The sequence below is a fragment of the Rhinopithecus bieti genome, unplaced genomic scaffold (assembly GCF_001698545.2).
Source record: "Rhinopithecus bieti isolate Rb0 unplaced genomic scaffold, ASM169854v2 scaffold_15643, whole genome shotgun sequence".
Lineage (NCBI taxonomy): Eukaryota > Metazoa > Chordata > Mammalia > Primates > Cercopithecidae > Rhinopithecus > Rhinopithecus bieti.
Window position 1 is genome coordinate 258,311 of NW_016808215.1, and position 25,435 is coordinate 283,745.

The 25,435-nt window shown below is 42.2% G+C and overlaps 1 protein-coding gene across 6 annotated transcripts; it reads right to left on the reverse strand.

The window, feature by feature from the left end:
* Positions 1-3,262: 3,262 nt before the first annotated feature.
* Positions 3,263-18,989, reverse strand: ZNF223 (zinc finger protein 223). 6 transcript variants are annotated; one of them, XM_017885872.1, is made up of 7 exons: positions 18,824-18,962; positions 18,282-18,347; positions 15,899-15,981; positions 12,604-12,739; positions 10,597-10,723; positions 10,337-10,429; positions 3,263-4,622 (listed from the first exon to the last, which is right to left on the reverse strand). In XM_017885872.1, the coding sequence occupies exons 5-7, from the start codon at positions 10,628-10,630 to the stop codon at positions 3,409-3,411; spliced, it is 1,341 nt and encodes a 446-aa protein (XP_017741361.1). In that variant the 5' UTR covers positions 10,631-10,723; positions 12,604-12,739; positions 15,899-15,981; positions 18,282-18,347; positions 18,824-18,962; the 3' UTR covers positions 3,263-3,408. The 6 variants fall into 6 exon arrangements, with proteins under 6 accessions (XP_017741361.1, XP_017741359.1, XP_017741358.1 ...); XM_017885870.1 differs by lacking the exon at positions 12,604-12,739; XM_017885869.1 differs by lacking the exons at positions 12,604-12,739; positions 18,282-18,347 and having other exon boundaries at positions 18,824-18,989.
* Positions 18,990-25,435: the final 6,446 nt, after the last annotated feature.

The window sequence follows — 25,435 nt, forward strand, 5'->3', positions numbered from 1 at the left end:
GCAAAAGATCTGAATAGACATTTCTTGAAAGAGGGCATACAAATGGCACATGGGTATATGAAAAGATGCTCTACATCATAGATCATCAGATAAATGCGAATCAAAACTACCATGAGATATCATCTCACCCCAGTTAAAACAGCTTTTATTCAAAAGACGGACAATATCAAATGTTGGTGAGGATGTGAAAGGAGTGAGGGAGGGAATCCTTGCACATTGTTGGTAGGAATGTAAATTAGTACAACCACTGCGGAGAACAGTATGGAGGTTCCTCAAAAAATTAAAACTGAAACTACCATACAATCTAGCAATCCCACTGGGTATATACTCAAAAGGAAGGAAATCAGCATATCAAAGTGATATCTGCACCCTCCCCTGCAATGTTTATTGCAGCACTATTCACAATAACCAAAATTTGGAAGCAACCTAAGTGTCCTTCGACAGAGGAATGGATACAGGAAATGGACATATACACAATGGAGTACTATTCAGCCACAAAATGAATGAGATTTTGTTATTTGCAACAATATGGATGGAACTGGAGGACATTACATTCAGTGAAATAAGCCAGGCACAGAAAGACAAACTTCACATGTTCTCACTTATTTGTAGGACCTAAAAATTAAAACAATTGAATGCATGGAGACAGGGGCAGAATGTTGGTTACCAGAGGGAGGGAAAGGTAAGGTTGGTGGTGAGGGAAGTGGGGATGGTTAGTGGGTACAAAAATATACTTATATAGAATGAATAAAATCTTGTATTTGATAGCATAACAGAGTTACTACAGTCAACAATAATTTATTGTACATTTAAAATAACTAAATGAGTATGGATTGTTTCTAACACACAAAAATGATAAATGCTTGTGATAACAGATACTCCATTTACCCTGATGTGATTATTATGCATTGTATGCCTGTATCACGTATCTATATGTGTACCCATAAAAATTAGAAATGTTTTTAGGTTGAGTGCAGTGGCTCATGCCTGTAATCCCAGCACTTTGGGAGGCTGAGGTGGGCAGATCACTTGAGTGCAGGAGTTTGAGACCAGCCTGGGCAACACGGAGGAACCTCATCTCTACAAAAGAAATACGAAAATTAACCAGAGGCAGGGCACGCATCTGTAGTCTCAGCTACTCAAGAGGCTGAGGTGGAAGGATGGTTTGAGCCCAGGAGACCACCACATCCGGCTAGTTGTATTTTTAGTAAAGACAGGGTTTTACCATGTTGGCCAGGCTGGTCTTGAACTCCTGGCCTCAAGTAAACTGCCCACCCCAGCCTCCCAAGGTGCTGGGATTATAGGCATGAGACACTGCGCCCAGCCCTTTGCCCATTTTTTTAACTGGGTGGTTTCTGTTATTGAGTTGTAAGAATTCTTTATATAGTTTGGATAGAACTCATGCTGTATAGTCTTTTCATGTTCTTGACAATGTCCATGTATTCTTAGCATTTTTTAAAACTTAGGTCCTATTTAGGTATTTTAATTTGCTTTTGCTCATGTTGTTTCATTGAAGAATCCATTCCAAATAAAAAGGAAGATTTACTTCTATGTTTTCTTCTAATACTTTTATAGTTTAGCTATTACATTAGGTCATTGACGAATTTTGAGCTAATTTTTAAGTGTAGTATGAGATACAATCTAACTTCATTATGTTATGTGTCTGTGTATAGGTGTCCCAGCAGTATTGGTTGAAGAGACTATTCTGTCTCCATAAAGTAATCTTGGATCCTTCTTGAAAATCAAGTGGCCTTAGATGTATGGGTTTCTTTATGGATTCTCAATTCTATTCCATTTATCTGTATATCTGCCTCCTGGGTTCAAGCGATCCTCCCACCTCAGCCTCTCCAGTAGTCTCCAGCTGGGACTACAGACATACACCACCACAACTGGCTAATTATTGTATTTCTTGTCGAGGTGGGGTTTCTGATGTTCACCGAGAAATCTAAAAATAATGCATACAGTTATAAAATAGAAAAATTCCAGCAAATATTCATTGCCAAAGAAAATAAGAATATAATTGTAACACATTCTGTCTGTACACTTAAAAAAAAAATTCCAGAAACACAGAGATGCTTGTCCAGAAAGACACAAAGGTATTTATTTAATTTTTTTTTTTTTTTTTTTGAGACAGGGTCTCACTCTGTTGCCCTGGCTGGAGTGCAGTAGCACTATCATAGGTCACTGCAGCCTCAATCTTCCAGACTCAAGTGATGTAAGGATGCAGCAAAAATACAAAGACACATGTGGCTAACATTCTAGTGGTCATCAATTTTGACACGTTCATTAGTTTTGAAAGTGTGTGAATAACCCGTCTCCTGAATAATAACTAATTGTCAAACTTCTGTTTGAAACCCTGCAGCACGACTTACAAGCATTCTCTGCTATGACAGTCCCATGACCACTGGGGTATGCTGAGCTATGGCTGAAACACTAACTTTAAACAAATGTTTTACCTCCCATAAGACCAGATGAAAACTCACCAGCATTGATTCTGTGATAAATGACAAGATATGAACTCACACTTACCACATGCCTCTTATTTTTAATGTTTCTCTCCTTTGTGAACTCTCACATGAGACTGTAGTGAGACTGAGTAGAGGCTTTATCACACACATCACACTACTAAGGTTTCTTTCCAGTGTGGACACTGATGAAGTTGAAGAGTTAAAGTCTGAATGAAGCACATACCATCCTCCCACACTTCGATGGTTTCTCTCATGTGTGAAGCCTCTGAGTCCTAATATTTCCATTGATGTAGCAATCGCACTACTGGGTATATCCAAAGGAAAGGAAATCAGTATGCCGAGGAGATATCTGCACTCCTATGTTCACTGCAGCACTACTCACAATAGCCAAGATACGGAACACACCTAAGTGTCCATCAATAGATGGCAGAAAAGGTGGCATATATATATATATATATACACACACACACAATGAAATACTCTTTAGATATAACAAAGAAACAAAATTGTGTCACTTGTGGCAAGATGAGCTTTGGAGGACATTATGTTAAACAATATAACCCAAGCAAAGAAAGATAAATACCAACTGTCCTTACTCACATGTGGAAGCTAAACAAAAGCTGATTTCATAGAAGTAGTGAGAACAATGGCTCTAGAGGCAGGGAAGGGTAGGGGATAGGTGGGATGGCCAAAGGTTGGCTAAAGAATACAAAAGTACAGGTAGATAGGAGGAAGAAGTTCTACTGTTCTGCAGCACTAAAAGTGACTATCATCAACAACGATGTATTTTCAAATTGCTAGAACAACGAATTTTTAATTTTCCCAACACAAAGAAGAGATCATTGTTTGAGGTGATAAATATGCTAATTACACTGATTTGATCATTATACATCATATACGTATATTTAAATATCAAATTTTTCCCTTTAAATATGTACACTTATGTGTCATTTAAAAATAATGATAAAATTATATCAAGATTCAAGCGCCTCTTGTAGCGCTTCCCACAGTCCTCACATTTGGATGGATTTTCTCCACTGTGGTCTCTTGGTTGGTCTTTACGGTATGACCGGTGTACAAGCTTCTTTCCACAGTCCTCACATTTGAATGGTTTTTTCCGGCAGTGGAGTCTCTTATGATTCAAAATACTTGAGGCCTGTCTAAAGCTCTTCCCACAGTCATCACAGTTATAAGGTCTCTCTCCTGTGTGGGCTCTATGGTGCAAGTCAAGACCTGACTTAGTAATGTAGCTCTTCCCACACTTGTCACATTTGTATGGCTTTTCTCCAGTGTGGACTCGCTGATGGATCAAAAGATATGAGGACCGTCTGAAGCTCTTCCCACATTCTTTACAATTATATGGTTTCTCTCCTGTGTGGATCGTCTGATGCTTACACAAATCCAGCCTACCGATGAAGCCTTTTCCATATTCCCCAGTGTTGTTTGGTTTCTTTCCTGTGTGGACCACACAATGCCTATTAAGACTTGACCTAAGACGGAAGCTCATACTACATATCTCACATTTGAATGGCTTCTCCCCTGTGTGAATTATCTGATGTTTCTGAAGCTGGAAATCATGAATGAAAGCCCTCCCACATGCCTCACAATTATAATGTTTCTCTCCCATGTGTAATTTGCAATGAACTGTAAGTGCTGATCTACTTCTGAAGCCTCTCCCACATTGTTCACATTTGAAAGGTTTCTCCCCAGTGTGGACTCTCTGATGTGTTTGCAGATGTAAACTCTGACTGAATTCCTTACCACACACATCACACTTAAAGAGTTTCTCTCCCAGGTGGACTCTCTGATGAATATGAAGTGCTGAGATGTAAAGGAAGCTTTTTCCACACTCATCACGGGAATGAGACTTCTCTGTTGAGTGTATTTGCTGAGGAAGATCAAAGATGGAAACATCACTGAAGGATTGTTTACACTTCCCACGATCAGAAGGTTTCTGTCCTGTATGCATTATAGATAATCCTTCCTCAACCTGGGAGTGGGCATCACCCTGTTCAAAGAACTGAGAGCTATTTATGGTAGAGTCTTGAGGCCTGGTTAAATCACTTGCAATTTCTTTCCAGATCTGCTGGCAGGACAACCCTTCATGTGGTCCTGCTTCTTGAACAGTCTTCATCTCAGGTTGGATCCTGCCTCCTATCAGAATACAAAATTAAGAGATCAGGACAAGCTATGCCCTGTTCAGTGTTTTTAAGAGTTCACACTTAGGACATGGTAGGAAACTTCAATGAATATTCAGTTTTTGTTTTCCAAGTGCACCCTGGTTTCTGGTTTGCATGAGAGCAATCTAAAACCGTACCATGTCACCGGGCACGGTGGCTCACACCCATAATCCCAGCACTTTGGGAGGCTGAAGCACTTTGGGAGGTTGAGGCCTGTGGATCACTTGAGGTCAGGAGTTCAGGACCAGCCTGACCAACATAGTGAAACGCTGTCTCTACTAAAAATATAAAAATCAGCCAGGTATAGTGGCACATACCTATAATCCCAGATACTTGGGAGACTGAGGCAGGAGAATTGATTGAACCCAGGAGGCACAGGTTGCAGTGAGCCAAGATTGTGCCACTGCACTCCAGCCTGGGCGACAGAGTGAGACTCTGTCTCAAAAAAAGAAGGAAAGGAAAGGAAAAGAAAAGGAAAAGGAAAAGGAAAAGGAAAAGGAGAAAGAAAGAACCATACCACATCTCAAATATAAAATCCTTGATAGAAATAAAAAATTAATATGACACATACATTTAACCTGTTACTATTTTTAAAATTTCCAACTCAGTCTGAAATCTTACATGATAAATTACTAAACTATTATGTACATAACGAAATATGAATCAAAAGGAACTCTAAGGGAAAGCAGTAACATAATAAATACTTTGTATATTTGCCTGTATATTGTATTTCCTTATAAAGAAGTTAACCTTCCTTTCTGTATGAGGTGGCTTAAAAAACATTTTTAAAAATAAGAAAAGAAGTTAACCTAACTAAAAAGAGCTCGGGACTCTGTCCTCAGTATCTGAGAGGTAATCTGTAGGATCTTGAAGGGGCACGCCTGAGGAATGTCTCTCTGTTTGCTTGGGGCAAATCTTGGGTAACTCTTGATAGTGAAATAATATAATTTAGGGTTGTGACTAGCCACAGCTTTGGGGGATGGGAAATGGCAGGTGGCATTCCCCATGTCAGAAAAAATAACAGTGTGATTTAATGTGGGACTTTAGGTCACAGGGAACCAGTAGACCAAAAGACTAACCACATAAGAATCAACTAACCAATTATGGCTGTGTAATGGAGCCCCAATAATTACTCTGATCTCAGCACTCAGTTGACTTTCCCTGACTGGTAGTTCCCTGTGTCTAAGTCACATGATAATTTTGCGTATGTAACATGCCCCACTCTACTGTGAGAATACAATAGGAGATCCACATTTGGTGCTTCACTGGACTCTGCCTTATTTGGTTTTTCCCCCTGGCTAACTATAATATGCATCTTTTCCCTGTAAATGTCAGTAACTATGAGAAGAAATGCATCCAGTGAGTTCTGAGAGTCTAGGGAATTATTGAAAGTGAAGGTAGTTTTGAAAAACTCCTGAATTTGCACTTGGAGTGAAGTGAGAGCAGTTCTCTGTAAAATGTCCCATTAAACTTTTTAGTTTAACTCTCCATGATACTAAACATCAAACACCTTAGAGTGTTTATATCTACAAATCGAAAGTATTCCTGTACAAGAATTTTGCATGACACATATAAAATGCTTAATCTTACTTTTCTGTTTTGATATGGATAGTAACTTGGTTATCTGAAAGAGTACAGGGACAGACAACTGCAGTTCTGAGGGGAATCTGAAAGGCTGTCCTTCCAGGGGTCCACAAAGGAGGATGCTCTTGATCAGACAATCAATGATGTGAAGAATCACTTGGAATGAAAAGAAAGCCTATAATGTAGGTAAACTGGCCTTTATAACTGTTTTCATATTCAAGACTACACATCAGTGAGCTGAAATAAAGTTAAAACCTGCAATAGACATTCATAGAAAGGAATCAGAATGAAAATTATCACAACGTGGAGACAAGCAGGAAAGCTATTGTTACATGAAATGTCAGCTACATCTGACATTTCACTCACATACATCTACACGCATGAAAAATGTCCAGGTTATACTGAAAGAGGTGTTTCTTACTATGGTTCATGCTCACAAAATGTTCAAAACTTTGTCAGGATATTACCAAGTCCTGAAACAGGTAAATTTTTCTGATGGAGAGTTAAGTTCCAAAAGTTGAATCTTGGAAAATATTAACAGGTAAGTGGATACCTATTAGTGAACAGTGGTGACAAAGAAGGGCTGGGCTCCTGGCCAAACTCCACCCTTAAGCCTAGAACCTCCGCCCTAAATGGAAACAGATGACCCCATTTTTCTGCCCAAATGTTGCTTTTTTGGCCTGCCTGCCACTATCCTGTGCCCATAAAAGATTTCAGCTGGCAGAGCAACACAAGCAGCTGAGTGGCAAGGATACAAGTTGCTGAGCAGTAAGCAGAGCAGCAACTGAGTGTCAGAAACTATGGATAGATGTGGCTAACTTCAGAAGGTGTGGCTTTGGAAAGTGGTCCAGCCACAAATGGCCTGGCTTCAGAAACAGATCACCTTCCCATCCCCTTTCCAGCCTCCTTTTCTGCTGAGAGCCACCTACTGCTCAATAAGTCTTCTGCATTCATCACCTTTCACACAGTTCGTGTGACCTGGTTCTTCCTGGATGCTGGACAAGAACCCAGCTGCCAAGAGGGCAGGGGCAGCTACCCTGAAGCTCCACTGAGCTGGCTGGCACTTGGCCATCCCCAGATGGCAGAGATGAAACAGCAGGTGTTGTAACATGCTTGGACACTGCTGTGGGGCATGCATAGAGCCTGCTCCCGCCAGAGAGGAGTGATCAGCCAATTCCAGCATTCATTTGCTCCAGTTCCGGCACTCGCTCGCTTGCACGCTCTCTCCCGCAAGGAGTGGACAGCGGAGGGCTGCGTGAAACAAACCCTGCAGTTTCCACCCACAAAGACGGTCAAGGGAACAATCCTCTCACCAGTACAGGGATATATTTAATACACTGTGACTTATAAATAAGAGGTCTTTAAGGAGAAGGGAAGGTCTCTCAGGATCTTTCTATTTTGAGAAGGTAATTCCCCAATTCCTTCCAGGTCATACCATTTACCAGTTCAAAATATAGCACTAAATCTATAAAAATAAACAAAAGCCTGTAAAATCTGTATCTTTTAACTTTTGACAATTAAATTTGCATAATATAAAGATGAGGGAAATATACACATTTTTGAAGAAAGATGACCAGAAACAGAGTCAACATTCAGCTACATAATTTGCATCCTCTCATCCTCATTCTTCCCCCTCTAAGGGAAGGAAGGAGGAACCTGGGGGCAGTGAAGTGCAGGCCGACTTTGGAAAAGGCAAATGGGCTGCAAATGGGTAAATCTTTCAAAGGAAATGTAGCTGGAAATCCTCATTCAAAAAGACTTTCTTCCCAGATATAAATGTGCTCCCTATGGAAAGCTCCAGGGTGGGTCCCAGGGAAGGCATATTACTCAGCGTGGTCATGAAAAAAAATGCTATGCTTAGAAGTTTCCACAGGACATGGGTCAACTGCACACACATAAAACCAGTCATGTCAAGGAAACCTAAGAAAGTTGAAAATGGATAAGCAGTCATCCACAGAGAAAAAAAAAAAAACTGTTCTGCAATATATAATCAGCCCTCCATATCCATGGGTTTGGCACCCATGGATTCAACCAACAGTGCTTAAAAATTATTTAGGGAAAAAAATTTCAGTTCCAAAGAGCAAAACTGGAATTTCTCACAAACTGAGTCCTATGTTGAATCCTTGTGAATGAAGTGACAGGTAGGCATTGCATTTGGTATTATAACTGGTCTAGACATGATTTAAAGTATATGGGAGGATGTACATAGGTTATAGGCAAATACTGCACATATATCAGGAACTTGAACATCTCTGGCTTTCGGTATCCATGTGGGGTCCTGAAATCAAATCCCTATGGCTTCCAAGGGACTAATACATTTCATTCACTCTGGTTCATGTATTACTTATCAGGTAGCTCCATGATTCCTACAGGCAGTGAAGTCCCCCCATCCATTAATTCATTCATCAGGATACTAAATATTTATAGATCCCTCCATGTACTAGAACTATTCTAGGCGCTGAAAATACAGTCATAAACAAACAGATAAACACCTTGTAGAGATTATATTTGAAAGGGAATAAGTGATCTACCAGTAAACAAAAGCATATGACACATAATACTTGCAGGCCAAGTAAAGATAGGATGGTATTTTCAATAGGGTGCTTGAAGATGACCTCTCCCATGATATTAAAACGCAGCAGAGACCTGCATAAACTAAGGGAGGGGGTCAGTAAGTTTTGTGGGGACAGAGGATTCCAGTCAGAGACAAAAGCAAGTGAGGGCTCTGAGGCAGAAGCTTCTGTGGTAGGGAACATAATTGTTCCTGAAAGATGTCTACATCCAACCTTCAGGACCTATGAATCTGAAACATTACACAGCAAGGCAGATTAAGGCTGCAGATGTCATTGAGGTCACTAATCAGCTAAGCAGAAAGTAGGAAAGTCAACTTGGATCATGCAGGAGTGATGAATACAATCACAAGGGACCTGAAAGGTGGAAGACATAGGCATAAGAAGAGTGGCGCTTTTCCCGCGCGACCGGCGAGGGAGGAAGAAGCGCGAAGAACCGTCTGTCATGCTGGTGTGGTGGCGGCAGCGGAGCCTGCGGGCCCGTAGCTGTGCTCTGCGAGGTGCAAGAAAGCCTTTGCGGTGAAGGTGTATGAAGGTCATCATGACAAATGTTTTCCAAAAACTTGTAGAAGGCTGTGAAAAAACGACTAGGATCACACTTCATGTATTGAGCATATAGGTTGCTGTAGATGAATGTTCTTAGCTGTCATGTTTAAAAATACTTCTGGTTCGTTGCCTCAAGTGTGGCATGCAACATTTTGGAAGGAAAATTGACGACTTGTTCAAGAAAACATGAACAGAAGCAAATGATGAAAATGAGCATTTTACTTGATGTTGATAACATCACAATAAATTATGAAGAAAATAAAAAAAAAAAAAAAAAAAAAAAAAAAGAAGAGTGGCAGAGGGAGAGTGACTCTGGAAGAATGGTCAAGGATGCAATGTAGCTGCCTTCAAAGATGGAAGAATGGAAACTAGAGCCAAGGAGTGTGGACGGTGTCTAGGGACTGGTAAAACAAATGAAGGCTTCTCTCCATGAACATCCAGAAAGGAACAAAGCCCTAAGACAGCTTGATTTTTGTCCAGTGAGATGTGTTACACTTCAGGCCTAAATCACAGAGAAATAATAAATGCTTCTTATTTAATCATCTAAGTTTGTGGTCATTGGGTACCAGCAACAGGTGATACAGTGTACTTGGCAGGACGGAGAAACAAGAGGGATGACAAGGTGGCCAGAAAAGATAGAGAAAGAGGGAGAGTATGGGAGATGTAGTGAAGAGGCAGTGAAGAATGAAGAGTAGACCACAGGGGTTTCTAGAAGCCACTTAAAGAGGTTTTCATAAAAATAAGCCAGAATGGCTCTTAAGCTGAGGAATGACAATCTGACATCCATGTCCTAAGGATCACTTTAGCCACCATGAGGAGAACAGATGTCAGGGTGGGAAGGCACGGAGCAGGGCCACCAGCTGGAAGGAGGTTATAATAATCCAGGAAAGATGTTTGGCCATTTAGAACAAGGTAATGCAGTTGAACATGCACAGAAGTAAAACAGATGAAAGTCACAAACAAGGACACACAGTTGCTTGCTTCTTACCTGAATTCCCTTCTCTTTGGGTTGCTATATCTATCATCCAAAACTTTTCCTCCCTTAGAAAGTGGAAGGTATCTCGGTGGAATGGTTGATGCCCTGTAAACAGGCAAAGTCACATGCCTAATCCCAACATATTCTAGATAATATCAGGGTAACACTTACTGGAAATTTAGGTTCCCACTGCACACTTAAACTTGAACACCCTAGGATACAAAACCACTCCTGGGACCTGACATTCCCTTATAGAAGATGCCTGTCCTCACCCACTGACAGCAGGTTCCTGAAGTTCTCCAGCATCACATCTCGATACAGCTTCCTCTGGGCAGAGTCCAGCAGCCTCAGCTCCTCCTCAGTGAAGAACACTACCACGTCCTTGAAGGTCACTGCCTCCTACAGCATCAAACATATGCAACCTCAATCTCACAACCAATGGTTACTGGGAGAGAAGCAACACTGAGGAGGTCAAGGGGAAAAATGGAAAGTTTTTCTGGATCTTCAGAGATGTAGGTCAACTTATAGAATTCCCATTCATTCTAGTCTGTGTCCTGACAATGACACACCTTAATTGTCCCAAGCGTCATCAGAAGTCCAATGATGGAGAAGTGCTGTAGTCTTATTTAGTGAACTCATTGAGTTTACTTGTATGTAGCCCCCTAGGAGTCTAAATGCTGCATCCTGGGCTACAGGTATATAGCTTTCAATGAACCTTGCTAATAGTCCCAGCAACAGTGAGCAATTCAGTCAGTATCTGCCCAACCTGGCAGCCGGTTGGTGAGGCTGTGGCTGTGAAACCCCAATCTCAGTATTCCCAATAATTATTTTTCCTTTTCACCTTTATAGTGCACAAGCTGTTGGTAGTTTGTGGTTCAGATCATCACAGTAACCGACAAAGGTCCTCCTGACCTCTACGGGATCCCACAGTGGTGAAGAATGAGACCACAGAATACTGTAGGGGGTACCAGGGTCCTTCTGATGGTACTGGGGACACCTGATCCTTCCATTTGGGTGGCTGGCACTATCAGGCATATCTTTTTGTACAGGACATGACCTCCCTTCCTGACTGAACAACTCAGGCAGGAAGGTCTGGGCCAAACAACCAGGGGAATGGATGTCTACAGTGGTAGTAGCCTCAGGACAGGGACAGACAGACTGGGTCGCTACACCACCTCAGCCCACCCCCTATCCAACAGCTATTAATCTGCTGTTTCCCCCAAGGGTGTGGCAGCAGAGGCCTGGAAGCACAGCACATTCCTTAAGTTATGTCAAGCTGCAGTCACTTCATGTCAACCTGGCTAAGTGTTCCATCTGCTCCTCTGGATTTATTCTATCACCAACCACAGTGACCCTCTCATCTTGACCATGATAAACCACACCAGCATCCCTCATGCCACAGTGCACACCAACAGCTCCATAACCCTGGCTTGTCAAGTCAGGACCTGGCACCTGCCACATGAGAGAGAGCTGGAGGGCCCAGTGGTAACTGGTGTAAGCTAACATAATCATACAACTTCAACAAAGCTACAGTGGACTGTGCTTGCTCGCACCATGTTCCTTTGATTACCTGGATGAGAAATGTTCCATATAATGAAAACCAGGACTGGATGAGTGGCATTCCTGTCTGTAAGGGCCGCATGAATGTCATACGGGGGGAACTGACCTTATGCAACTGTGCCAAAAATGAGATCTGGATGGCAAAAGATAATGTACCCATTCCCACAAATGGGTCACAGAACAGCCAAACAAGGGAATGGGTGCTGTGTGCACTTGAGCCTTATGGCTTTCTCTGTGGGTAGTTTGGAGTGTGACCCAGATACAGGGTTGGCAATGTCATGCCTGGAAAGCTGGCAGACTGTTAGATCCTAAACATTAGGCATGCCGGGGGTGCCCTTAGATGTCACCCTGGGAGCAAAATGTACCACTGGGCAAGAAGGCTAAAGCTGTGCCCCAGGCTGACTGGGGACCTGCCTGGAGTTGTAGCTGGCTTCCAGAATTATGTTCTACACCTACAAGTCAATTCCCATGAAAAATGGTGAGACAATGGTCGATAGATACTGCTTCTTCCACGGCCACTGCCTCGGGAGCCCAGCAACATCCCTTCACTCCCTCAGGAAGGTTCAAAAGACTCAAGTGCTCTGTGCTTTCAGCCCTACTGGGAGGAGTGAGTCTGCGACTGCCAACACCTCTGGCCTTCTCTGGATACACAGCTATTGTAAAAACTCAATGAGAGGCAACCCAGAAGCAGGCCCACTGGCTTCAGACACTGGGGCCACCTGAATGATTCTTCTTTGGTATCTTCAGCAGCTTCTTATTTTGATAACTGGGACCCAGGCAGGATTGCTACTTCAGGAAGGTCTGGCCGTGCTGCTTGTAGTCATGCTCCTCTGGGGTCCACAGAATGTATTCCAGCTATAATTCCATGAAGTTGGCAGAGATTGTGTCAGTCAAGGTATTACACTGATCTAACAAGATCAACCAACACCTCCAGGCCTAGGGAGGTCGATGGGCACATGAAATGGACCAGTTGGCTAAGGGGGATATCTAGGTCAGGGGAGGGACTGCAGGACAGTTGTAGGCAAACATGTCCGAGGTCACATGGTTAGAAATGGGCAGACTCAGTTCTCTCCCCTTTCTTGCTTGCAGTTCTCAAGAATAACTGTAGATTATTCTAGGAATGCAGTATTATGGGGAGTAACTAACTGCCTTTGACAGTCTGGGCTTTGTTCCTCTCTCACCTGGAAGCAGAATGTCCTTCAAGTTTTTCTCCATGAGTCATGGCACCCTGAAGTATATAAACAGGGGCAGGTTACCTTCTGGGGTGCCTCAGCTCTGGTGCAAATGGGGCACATGCAGTCAAGATTCCATCTGCTCAAGGTAGTTTTCTTGAGCCCTGGATGGCCAGCTCACAGTGGACCCCAGGCTTCTGGGCTCCCCTGTTGCCAATCTATAGTCATAAATCTGCTTCATGTAATCTGTTACATGTGAGTGTGTTCTGTCCCACAGGACTCACACAAGTTGGTAAACAGTGCACAGTGAACCTGCTCCATGGTACTCGGTGTGTCTTCTGCACTTGCAAGGCACAAACCACATATGCTTATTGCAGCATTTAGTGTCCTGATCAAAAGCCAGTATGCCTCAGTGCACATCCTAAGAGTCTGCCCATTTCTAACCATGTTTGCCTACAAGCTTTGTTCCCTCTGTGAATAACAGTTCTTATATGACAGAGTTTTTCCAAGAATTAAGCAAGGAAATATACAGTATTTTGAAAAGTCTATGGCACAGACTAAGTGTTTAATGAACATTAGCTGGTATTACTTATTACTGTTATTACCATTATCTATTTCAGGGTTCCACAGGATTCCAGGGAACTGATGATCTAGTTTTAGCTACACTAAAGAATAAATATTTATTTTTACATGTTTTCCATTATCAATCCTGCAAAGATGATATAGTAAGTAGTAAGATGTAAGAACGACTCTCCTCTCTCATATAAAATAATTTCATATGAAAATTAAAATGTGGGCCGGGCACGGTGGCTCAAGCCTGTAATCCCAGCACTTTGGGAGGCCGAGGCGGGCGGATCACAAGGTCAGGAGATCGAGACCATCCTGGCTAACACGGTGAAACCCTGTCTCTACTAAAAAATACAAAAAACTAGCCGGGTGAGGTGGCGGGCGCCTGTAGTCCCAGCTACTCGGGAAGCTGAGGCAGGAGAATGGCGTGAACCCGGGAGGCAGAGCCTGCAGTGAGCTGAGATCTGGCCAGTGCACTCCAGCTTGGGTAACAGAGCGAGACTCCGTCTCAAAAAAAAAAAAAAAAAAAAGAAAATTAAAATGTGAAAAATAACCACATTTAATATTATCATCATATAACTGCATACTTTCATCTCACTTTTTTCCCTAGCCCTCTAATCATTCAACAGAATACAAGTACCCTAATTCTCCTTATCATGGCCAAGAGTAGTTTATAAATATTCCCATGGTTTTGGTAATCTGATTAGGAAGAATAATTCATCCTATTATTCTCACTTATTATTATAAATGAATATCATCACTTTTGCCATCTCTATTTCTTCTTTTACAATTGCCTTTTAGTGTTCTTTGTTCCACTGTTTGAACTATTTCTTTATCCTTTTAGAAGATTCTTATTGTGGATTTATTCTTCCTTAACTATCCAAGGGGTAAATATCTTTGCCCCAGGTTGTCATTTTTTTCTGGTAACAATGTGTGAGGCGGGCTGGGCACAGTGGCTCATGCCTGTAATCCCAACACTTTGGGAGGCCGAGGCGGGTAGATCACAAGGTCAGGAGATCAAGACCATCCTGGCTAACATGGTGAAACCCTGTCTCTACTAAAAATACAAAAAAAAAAATTTAGCTGGGCGTGGTGGTGGGCACCTGTCGTCCCAGCTACTCGGGAGGCTGAGGCAGGAGAATGGCGTGAACCCGGGAGGCAGAGCTTGCAGTGAGCTGAGATCATGCCACTGAACTCCAGCCTGGGCAACAGAGCGAGACTCTGTCTCAAAAAAAAAAAAAACATTGTGTGAGCCATCTTGTGTCATAAGGAGGAATTTAGAGATTTTTTTAAAGAACAGCTGTGGTAATCACTGTCCTTAGGTACTTGGAATAATGAGTACACCTGAGTAGGTGCCAGGTCTGGAAAAGAAGAGGTCACACCAACGCAGGACAAAGAGAAGAAGCACTGCCTGTGGATGTCATCACTCAAGGGAGCGCTCCAGACACTCATACCACAGGGCACCAGACTCTCAGTGGAGAATTTTTCTTTCTTCTCGTCTCTCTTTCACTTGAGCAGAATGGCTAAGATTCCTGATCCTTGACTGCCTCTGTGATTCCGAGCAGGTTTCTCATATTTCTGAGTTTAGGAGAAGAAGAGACCAGGAACCTCCTCATTCTGCTGCTCTGAGAAGTAAATGAGTGACAATACACAAGTGACTGGCCCATCTTCAGTATTACTAGACATTTTTTTTTTTTTTGAGACAGAGTTTCGCTCTTGTTGCCCAGGCTGCAGTGCAATGGCCTGATCTCAGCTCACTGCAACCTCTACCTCCCGGTTTGAAGTGATTCTCCTGTTTCAGCCTACCGAGTAGCTGGGATTATAGGCATGTTCCACCACGCCCAGCTGATTTTGTATTTTTAGTAGAGATGGGGTTTCTCCATGTTGGTCAGACTGGTCTTGAACTCCCGACCTCAGGTGATCTGCCTGCCTCAGCCTCCCAAAGTGCTGGGATTATAGGTGTGAGTCACTGCACCCGGCCCAGTATTACTAGACATTTTAAATGAAGGCTTTCTGGCTGGGTGCAGTGGCTCACGCCTGTAATCCCAGCACTTTCAGAGGCCGAGGCGGGCAGATCACTTGAAGTCAGAAGTTCAAGACCAGCCTGACCAACATGATAAAACCCCATCTTTACTAATGATACAAAAATTAGCCAGGCGACAAGAGATCCTCAAAGTCCTGTTGTTCTCCTTGAGTCTTCCCAGGACAGAAAAACACAGAAGAATCTGAGTAGTAAGATGGAATTTTAACAGTAAGAGAGGAAAGCCCTACTCACCTTGGACGTGGTCATTTTTCCTCCTACTTTAGGGAATTTGCAGAGTCCTGAATGATGCAGTTCAAGGGAAAGCAGAATTGTGCCTGGAAAGTGCCATGAAGACAGAAAAAGAGACATGAAAGAGTGGTCAGGGATGTCACCCACCAACAAGGACTCATATTTTCAATTAGCACATGAATGCTCACAGCAGCATTATTCATACTAACCCCAAATTGCACACAACCAAGAAGCTCTCCTATGGGTAAATGGATAGAAAAATTGTGGCATATTCACACAATGGAATCTTATTCAGAAATGTAAAGGAATGAAACACTGAGCCATGCAGCAACACCCGTGAACCTTGAAAACATTACAGTAAGTGAAAGAAGCAAGTCACAAAAACCCACAGACCCTACGATTCCATTTACATGAAATGTCTGGAATAGATAAATATATATAGAAAGTAGGTTAGTAGTTGTTCTAAAGTTGAGGTGAGAATGAGGTTTAAAGTAAATGGGCATGAGGAGTTCAACTGGGGGATGAAAGTGATCTCGGCTGAATTATGATGATGATTACTCCACATCAAAGTTCCTAAAGATCACTGACTTGTACACCTGAAATGGGTGAATGCTACAACTAAAATAAACCTAGAGTTAAATAACTGTTAATGCACATATCATTAGAATCAATAAGACTGGATTCTGAGTCCATATTGATAGAATATTTATAGTTGAACACATCAATGAACCAATAGAGGAGAAATGGAAGCTCTTCTTTACAAGAAAATGCCCACTAATAATGTGTTTTCCCATAAGAAACTTCATAATTTAAAAAAAAGTAACATAAGAGTGGACAAATCTGAAAGACATCTTCTTGGCCAGTGACAAAGCTGAGATCACCAATGAAGGGACAAACAAGCATCACTTGGACCTTGTTATGTTACAATGAAAGGGGCATCTTAATTCACCATTGTACTCCAGCCGGGGTGACAAGAGTGAAACTCTGTCTCAAAAAACAGAAAAAGAAAAAAAAAAGAAAAGAAAAGGGCATCTCAGCACTCCTGTGGAATCCCCACTAACAATGTATAATCTGAACCTAAATGTGAAATATATCTGTGGGGGAAGGAAAGAGAGATCAGGCTGTTACTGCGTCTACGTAGAAAAAGGAAGACATAAGAAACTCCATTTTCATCTGTACTAAGAAAAATTCTTCTGCCTTGAGAATTTAATCTGTAACCCTAGCCCCAACCCTGTGCTCCCAGAAACATGTGCTGTATTGACTCAAGGTTTAATGGATTTAGGGTTCTGCAGGGTGTGCTTTGGTAAAAATGTGTTTGCAGGGAGTATGCTTAGTAAAAGTCATTGCCATTCTCCAGTCTCGAGTAACTGGGGACACAATGCACTGTGGAAAGCCACAGGGACCTCTGCCCAAGAAAACCTGGGCATTGTGCAAGGTTTCCCCCCACTGAGACAGCCTGAGATATGGCCTCCTGGGAAGGGAAAGACCTGACCGTCCCCCAGCCCGACACCCATAAAGGGTTTGTGCTGAGGAGGATTAGTGAAAGAGGAAGGCCTCTTTTCAGTTGAGATAAGAGGAGGGCATCTGTCTCCTGCTCGTCCCTGGGAATGGAATGTCTCGGTGTAAAACCCGATCATACATTCTATTTACTGAGATAGGAGAAAACCACCTTATGGCTGGAGGTGAGACATGCTGGCAGCAATATTGCTCTTTAAAGCACTGAGATGTTTGTGTAAAGTCAAACATAAATCAGGCACAGCACATTTCCTTAAACTTATTTATGACACAGAGTCCTTTGCTCACATGTTTTCTTGCTGACCCTCTCCCCACTATTACCCTATAATCCTGCCACATCCCCCTCGCCAAGATCGTAGAGATTGTGATCAATACTGAGGAAACTCAGAGACTAGCACCGGTCCCCCAGGCCCACTTTTCTTCCTCTATACTTTGTCTCTGTGCCTTATTTCTTTTCTCAGTCTCTTGTCTCCACCTTGCAACAAATACCCACAGGTGTGGAGAGGCAGGCCCCCTTCAATATCAAACTCCAAATGAACAACTATGGAAATATGACAGCTAAAGACAATGCATAAGCTGGACTTTGAATAGGTGAAGGGTGGGGCAGAGGACAGTCATAAGGACTTTAAATGACAAATTTAACAAATTCATATATGGAACTGCAGATTAGATAACATGATGCTAGGCAATATGCTATCCAACACTATTTAGTAAGTACACTACAAATACTAGTATTCTTTTAACACATCTATCTGATATGTAATCGGTAATAGTATTATTTAATATAATATCCAATATTATCTACCATGGTATGTGAAACCCTATAACCAGCCCTTCCTAAATGCCTCTTACCAAGACACCCCACAATTACCATGGTATGTGGGCTTCCTTGCTGCAGAAAACTACCAATCAGCAGTCTCTGGTTACAGGTATTTTCCTGGTGGTATCAAAGCAAACAGGAAAAATGTAAACATTTGGCAAATTTGGGTAAACAGTATGTGAGAATTTCTCATGCTGTTTTGGCAATTTATCTATAGCTTTGAAATGATATCAAACGTTTTAAAATATCAGGAAACAAGAGACCACCACTCACCAAGTGACAGGGACAACTTTAAGGCTTTCATTTGTATTATCTCTTTCAATTCGCAAAACAATGTTAGGATGATCCTATATGCACCATTTTAAAGAACAGCAATGGGAAGTACAGAGACATTAAGTAACATTTCACATCACACTGCGAGAAAGAGGCCGCATATGTAGGGAGGCGGACTGAGCGAGGTCAAAGTCCTGAAAACCCTCAGAGCAGGGCACACAGGACCCCCCGCCATCCCACCCCCGGGGACGCCAGCACAGCCCCCAGACGCCAGAAGGCTCCACTGAAGGGAACAATAAACACCCTCCCCGCCCTCGCACCTCTAAACCTCTGCTCTTTGCCAAGGCTTCTTTTCCCCTGAGACGATCATCGATCATCGGGTGGTTGCAAGCCTCAGGCAAAAGGGGCTCGTTCACAATGTCCTGCAAGACGCCGGTCATTAAAGCAGGAACCTCAGACTCGGAGACCGGAAGTGTCCTCTGCGCCAGAGTGTCTGGACTCCACTTCCCAGAATTCCCCAGACCCCCCCCGCCTGAGCCAAAGGGCCCGCAACTCCGCAGAGTATCTGGACTATCCTTCCCAGAATTCACCGAATCACCTGCCAGAGCCAAAATGCCCGGTGTTCCATGAACCACTGGACTACACGTCCCATAAAACGGACTACAATCCCCAGAAGTCCCCGGAAACGCCTACCTGAGCTAAAGTACCAGGAATCCCGCAAGGTGTCTGGATTGCAGGGCCTCGGATGCAAAAGGAAAATGTCCATCATCTCACCCTTTAGGCGCAAGTGTTTCGACTACATGGTGCTCCTCGATTACACTTCCCGCAACACCCGGGGGAATGAATTTCATAGCCCCAGGCGCCTGGTGGGGAATGTAGGCTGTTACCCTGACAGTTGTCCTTCCCAGAGTTCTCGAACGAAAATATTGAATAAACAAGAATTTATGAAGTCTAAATGTCTCCCATGATTGACAGGAGTGTTCTTGGACAGGGAACAAGCGAGGAGATACAATATTCAAGGAGCTAGCGGGAGTGACTGTTGAGCGATCAGATGGCTGAAAGGAGGCTCAGGGTTTAAAGCAAGGATATCCAACTCCAGGGCCACAGACCTGTACCGTTCCACTGCCTGTTAGGAACCGGGCGGCACAACAGGAAGTGAGCGGCAGGTGAGGGAGCATTATGGCCTGAGCTCCACCTCCTGTGAGATCTGCCCAGCATTACATTCTCATAGGAGCGTGAACCCTATTGTGAACTGTGCGTAGGAAGGATATAGGTTAGGCGCTCCTTATGAAAATCTAATGCCTGAGGTGGAACACTTTATTCCCGAAACCATTCCTGGTGGAAAACTTGTCTTCCACAAAACCGGTCCATGGTGCTAAAACGGTTGGGGACCACTGGTTTAAAGAATGAGCCAGGTAGATTGGGTTGGGAGGGACAATGAGAAGCCAGGAAAGCATCAGCCCTTGTAACTGAAAAGTAGATTAGTGGCTTCCCGTTTGCAAAGTCCAGTTAACAAGAGGGAGATCTGGTATAAAGAAAGTTATTTAATCCAGAGCTAGTGTAGGGTAGGAAGCACAGGCGTTGTCTTTAAGTGTACTGCTTGGCTTTTAGAGCAGCAGGCAGGCACTTTTAAAAGGTAGGGGATGAAGAGGGCAGGGGTCTGTGTGCTGGCTTGGTGCCTTATCTATTAGGCAGTTGACTTGGCTTTTTCATGGGCAGAAACAAGCTGTAACCAGAAGGGAGAGAGTAGCAGGCATGCTTTCAACTGTTGTCTCTTCAGGCAACCTCCTGGTGGGTGAGAGTTCCGAGGCCAGCATGCTTTAGTTTATAAATCGACTGTTAATTCTGGAGGAGAGGTCTGGCTTGGAGCACATAGTTAGATGAACTTGCCCTGTAGGAAGTGTATAGTGAAGGGGAGGTAAAAGTCTATATTTGCATTTTTTAAAGGGTTACGTAGGAAGTGGGAAACTAAGGAAATGAGAAAAGAGAAAGAAATAAATAACCGTCTCTTAGAAAAAATGGTGGTTCTCAGTTACACCCCTAGTCCAGATGCTGTGGTACCACTGGTTTGGCAGGAAAAACAAAATTCCAGCCATCAATGGAGAAGCTGTGTCCTCATGGAAAAGCTATCTCCCACCTTTAACATTCTCATGGTAGTAATGTTTCTACTTTAGATATAGAAACACTAAATTTCAGAGAAATTAGTGAATTGCTAAGTATTTTAAAGAAAGTGTAACTGTTGAAGAGCTTGGCACTGGTATCAAATCTGACACCCAATATCTATGGTTCAATGCCATAAAACTGGAGAAGATTCTGTAGGTGAGGGAGCATGATTTATTATTAAGAGTTTCCTGTCGGGCATGGTGGCTCACTCCTGTAATCCCAGCACTTTGGGAGGCTGAGCCAGGTGGATCACCTGAGGTCAGGAGTTTGAGACCAGCCTGGCCAACATGGTGAAACCCCGTCTCTACTAAAAATACAAAAAACTTAGCCAGGCATGGTGGCAGGTGCCTGTAATCCTAGCTATTAGGGAGGCTGAGGCAGAAAATCGCTTGAACCCAGGAGGGTTCAAAATCACAGCAAGTTGTTTTTTGTTTCTTTGTTTTGTTTTGTTTTGTTTTGTTTTTTGAGACGGAGTTTCACTCTTGTTGCCCAGGCTGGGGTGCAATGACACCATCTTGACTCACTACAACCTCCACCTCCTGGGTTCCAGCGATTCTCCTGCCTCAGCCTCCCGAGTAGCTGGGATTACAGGCATGCGCCACCACGCCTGGCTAATTTTGTATTTTTAGTAGATGCTAGTCTAGAACTCCCGACCTCAGGTGATCCGCCTGCCTTGGCCTCCCAGAGTGCTGGGACTACAGGTGTGAGACACCGTGCCTGGCTGGCAAGTTTTTTTAACTGATGAAAAATTCATATCAAAAGGCAAAGGCACTAGATCACCTGAAACGACTTCGCAAAAGAATAAAGCAGAAGGAATCACTCTAATCATGTCAACAGTTATTATATATCCACATTAACCAAGGAAGAGTAATATTCTCTGAGTACAGTCACACAGATCAGTGGAACACAATAGATAACCCAGAAATGACCCTAACCAACTATAACAAAATTATTTGTGCCAAAATGCTAAAGCAAATAAATAGAAATGGGACAGTGTTTTCATCAAAGACTGCTGGGAATACTGAACATTCATATGCAAAAGAGAAAAAGAATCTGAGACTTTATTTAAAAATTAAGTCCAATTGGATCATAGATTTAAATGTGAAATATCAATGTAAAATTACAAAATTTTAAGAAGACAATGTAGGAAAACTGTAGTAGCTAGAGCTTTGTCAGTATTTGCATACCTATCTGACAAAAAAAACTCATATCTATAATATATAAACAACTCTCACAACTCAACCATAAAATAGTCTAATAAGAAAAGGAGCAAAAAGCACAAAGACATGATTCACTCAAGAACATTTATAAATGGTATGTGAACACAGAAACGGATGTTCACAGCATTAGCCATTAGAGAAATACAAATTAAGAGCACAGATACAAATTATGAGCATCGCTACACAAAATTTGAACAGTTGAATTGTATATAATAGTTACAACATTAAATGCAGCTGAAGATGCAGAAAATCTAGCTCTCTCATACTTTGTTAGTGCCTATAAAGAGTGGCACAGCCCTCCAAGAAGGAGCATGGGATGTTCTTTAAAAACATACATTTACATACGACCCAGCATTTGCACTTCTGGGCATTTATGCCAGAATGAGGAGAATTTATACGTGCACAAAAACCTGTGCATAATTGTTCACAGCTTTTTTTTTTTTTTTTTAAGAGTCCCAAACTGGAAGCAGCCAAAATTAGCCTCTCTATATAGGTGAATGGTTAAATCAAGCTGTGGTATGTGCATGCCATGGAATGCCACTCAAGAATAACAAACAGTACAGTTGAGTTAGATGTAATGCTTTAAAAAAAAAAGAAAAGAAGAACAGTACAGACTTTTGGTAGATACAGCAATTTGCATTGATCTAAAGCAGGGGTGTCTAATCTTTTGGCTTCCTTGGGCCACATTGGCAGAATTTTCTTGGGCCACACATAAAATACACTAACACTAATGATAGGTGATGAGGTTAAAAAAAAAATCTCATGATGTTTTAAGAAAGTTTACAAGTTTGTGTTGGGCTACATTCAAAGCCATCCTGGGCTGCATGTGTGCCAGTGGCTGGACAAGTTGAGCTAAAGAATGTTATACTGAGTAAAAAGACAATCTGAAAAGGTACATAATACATAATTCCATCTGTACGACATTCCCAAAATGACAAAATGTAGAGATGGACATCAGATGAGTAGTTGCCAGAGGATGGTGAGGACACAAGTTGGGTTGACTATAAAGGGGTACCTCAAGAGAGATCTTTGTGGTGATGGAATAGTTGTTTCTGTATCATCACTGCCTTGGTGGTTCCATTAAATCTACATGAAATACTATGAATAAAAGTAGTATACACACACATTGTGCCAATGTTGAATTCCTGGTTTTAATATTTTACTAAAATTATGTAAAATGTAATTAAGAAAGTAGATGGAAGACCCAGGGGGTTTCTCTGTACTTCCCTTGTAATTAATTTCCTGTGAATTTCAAATTATTTCACTACAAAAAGAGAACACAACTGATTATTATCAATCCCTGCTTTTCTGAGGAATGTCTTTTTTTTTTTTTTGAGAGGAGTATCACTCTGCCATTCAGGCTGGAGCGCAATGGCGCCATCTCAGCTTACAGCAACCTCCACCTCCTGGGTTTAAGCGATGCTCTTGCTTCAGCCTCCTGAGTAACTGGGCTTACAGGCATGCGCCATCACGCCTAGCTAATTTTTTTGTATTTTTAGTAGAAGTGGGGTTTCACCTTGTTGGTCAGGCTGGTCTCAAACTCCTGACCTCGTGATCCGCTCACCTCGGCCTCCCAAAGTGCTGGGATTACAGACGTGAGCCACCGCGCCCGGCCAGAATGTCTTTTCATTATTAACTTTACTGAACTACAAAGAGTTACAGTAAAAAATAGTCCTCTCTCTATACTATAGGTAGGGTCCAAAAAATTAAATCATAAATGTAATGTTGGGAATTCGAGACCAGCCTGACCAACATGGTGAAACTCCCTCTCTAGTAAAAAAATACAAAATTAGCTGGGCATGGTGGCACACATCTGTAATCCCAGCTATTCCGGAGGCTGAGGCAGGATAATTGCTTGAACCCAGGAGGCAGAGGTTGCTGTGAGCTGAGATCGTGCCATTGCACTCCAGCCTGGGCAACAAAAGTGAAACTCCTCAAAAAAAACAAAACAAAACAAAAACAAAACTGTGTAATGTTACAGAAAGTTTAATTTAAAACTACAATTATTGGTCCAGGCATGGTGCCTCACACCTGTAATCTCAGCATTTTGGGAGGTTGAGGCGGGAGGATCACTTGAGGCCAGGAGATTGAGACCAGCCTGGATAACATTGTGAGACCCCGTTTCTACAAGAAAAAAAGAAAAAAAAATTAGCCAGGTGTGTTGGCATGTACCTGTAGTCCCAGCTACTCAGGAGCCTGAGGCGGTAGAATTGATTGAGCCCAGGAGGTGAAGGCAACAGTGAACTGTGATTGTGCCACTGTACTCCAGCCTTGGTGACACAGAGAGACCTATCTTAAAAAAATAAATAAATAAAGGCCAGGCACAGTGGCTCACGCCTGTAATCCTAGCACTTTGGGAGGCCAAGGCGGGTGGATAACCTAAGGTCAGGAGTTCGAGATCAGCCTAGCCAACGTGGCAAAACCCCGTCTCTATTAAAAATACAAAAATTAGCTGGACTTGGTGGCTGACGCCTATAATCCCAGCTATTCGGGAGGCTGAGGCAGGAGAATCACTTGAACCTGGGGGCAGAGGTTGCAGAGAGCCAAGATGGCGCCACTTCACTCCAGCCTGGGCAAAAGAGCAAAACTCTGTCTCAAAATAATAATATTAATAATAGTAACAATAATAATAAGGCAAAAAATAAAAAGAGGAAAATTTTATTCAGTATGTATTATCACAAAAATACAAAAGAAATGAAAATATTCTGTTCATTTCTGATTGTTCTGATACAGACCCAAATAATAAGAATTTTATTTTACATCTCTTATTGGAAGCTAGACAGAAACTTTTGGCTTATAGCAGTATAACTTATACTTTAGTTTCTGTTATTGTGAATGTAACATTGTGTGGTTTTCCACATAGAATTGATGGTGGTGTTCTTGAATAATACTTGCAAGGTTACACCTTCAGTATTATTTATTTGAGTGCAACTTAGCATTAACTTTTGATAAACTTAATAAAGGTTTTCCATTTACAGGGATCCTCTCAATATCATTGAAGTAATAAAGAGGAGGCCACATTTGACTCTTGTAGATTTTGGGCACCTCCATCTTCTTGGACTCCTTCCTTTAAAAAAATTTTAAAATTATATTTTACAATTGTATTGGTATAAAGATGATTATAATACATGCAGAAGTACTTGAAGCACATAATTTTCTAGAGTGTCTCCCTTATATGGTATCTTAAAATGAAGATTCTTAACTTTGAAGACAACTCTAACTAGACTCATTAGCTGTAAGAGATATATCACTATTATAAACATCTTTGTGAACTTGAAGACTTTAATTTATCTGAAGATAAACCACACTTCTAAGGCTTCTCTCCAGAGTTGACTAGATGATGACTTGAGTTTGGAAAGGCTTATGAATGGGAAGAACTAAGCTATAACTGAAGCCCAATCTATATTACTACATATATGGAGCTTCCCTATCTAATCTAATTACTGATGCCTTTCAAGTTTAGAGCCATCACTACTTTTTTGTCCACATTCATCACATATGGATTTTCTGTGAAATTTGTCTGCAGGGTTAGGTGATGTTTTTCCCAAA

Excerpts from the sequence above, each read along its gene's own strand:
- ZNF223 (XM_017885867.1), bottom strand. The coding sequence starts at position 16,015 with ATGTCTCTTTTTCTGTCTTCATGGCACTTTCCAGGCACAATTCTGCTT. Across the intron at positions 10,724-15,898 it reads GAAAAATGACCACGTCCAAG|GAGGCAGTGACCTTCAAGGA; the intron begins GTGAGTAGGGCT and ends TTGATGCTGTAG. Across the intron at positions 4,623-10,336 it reads CCAAAGAGAAGGGAATTCAG|GAGGCAGGATCCAACCTGAG; the intron begins GTAAGAAGCAAG and ends GTATTCTGATAG.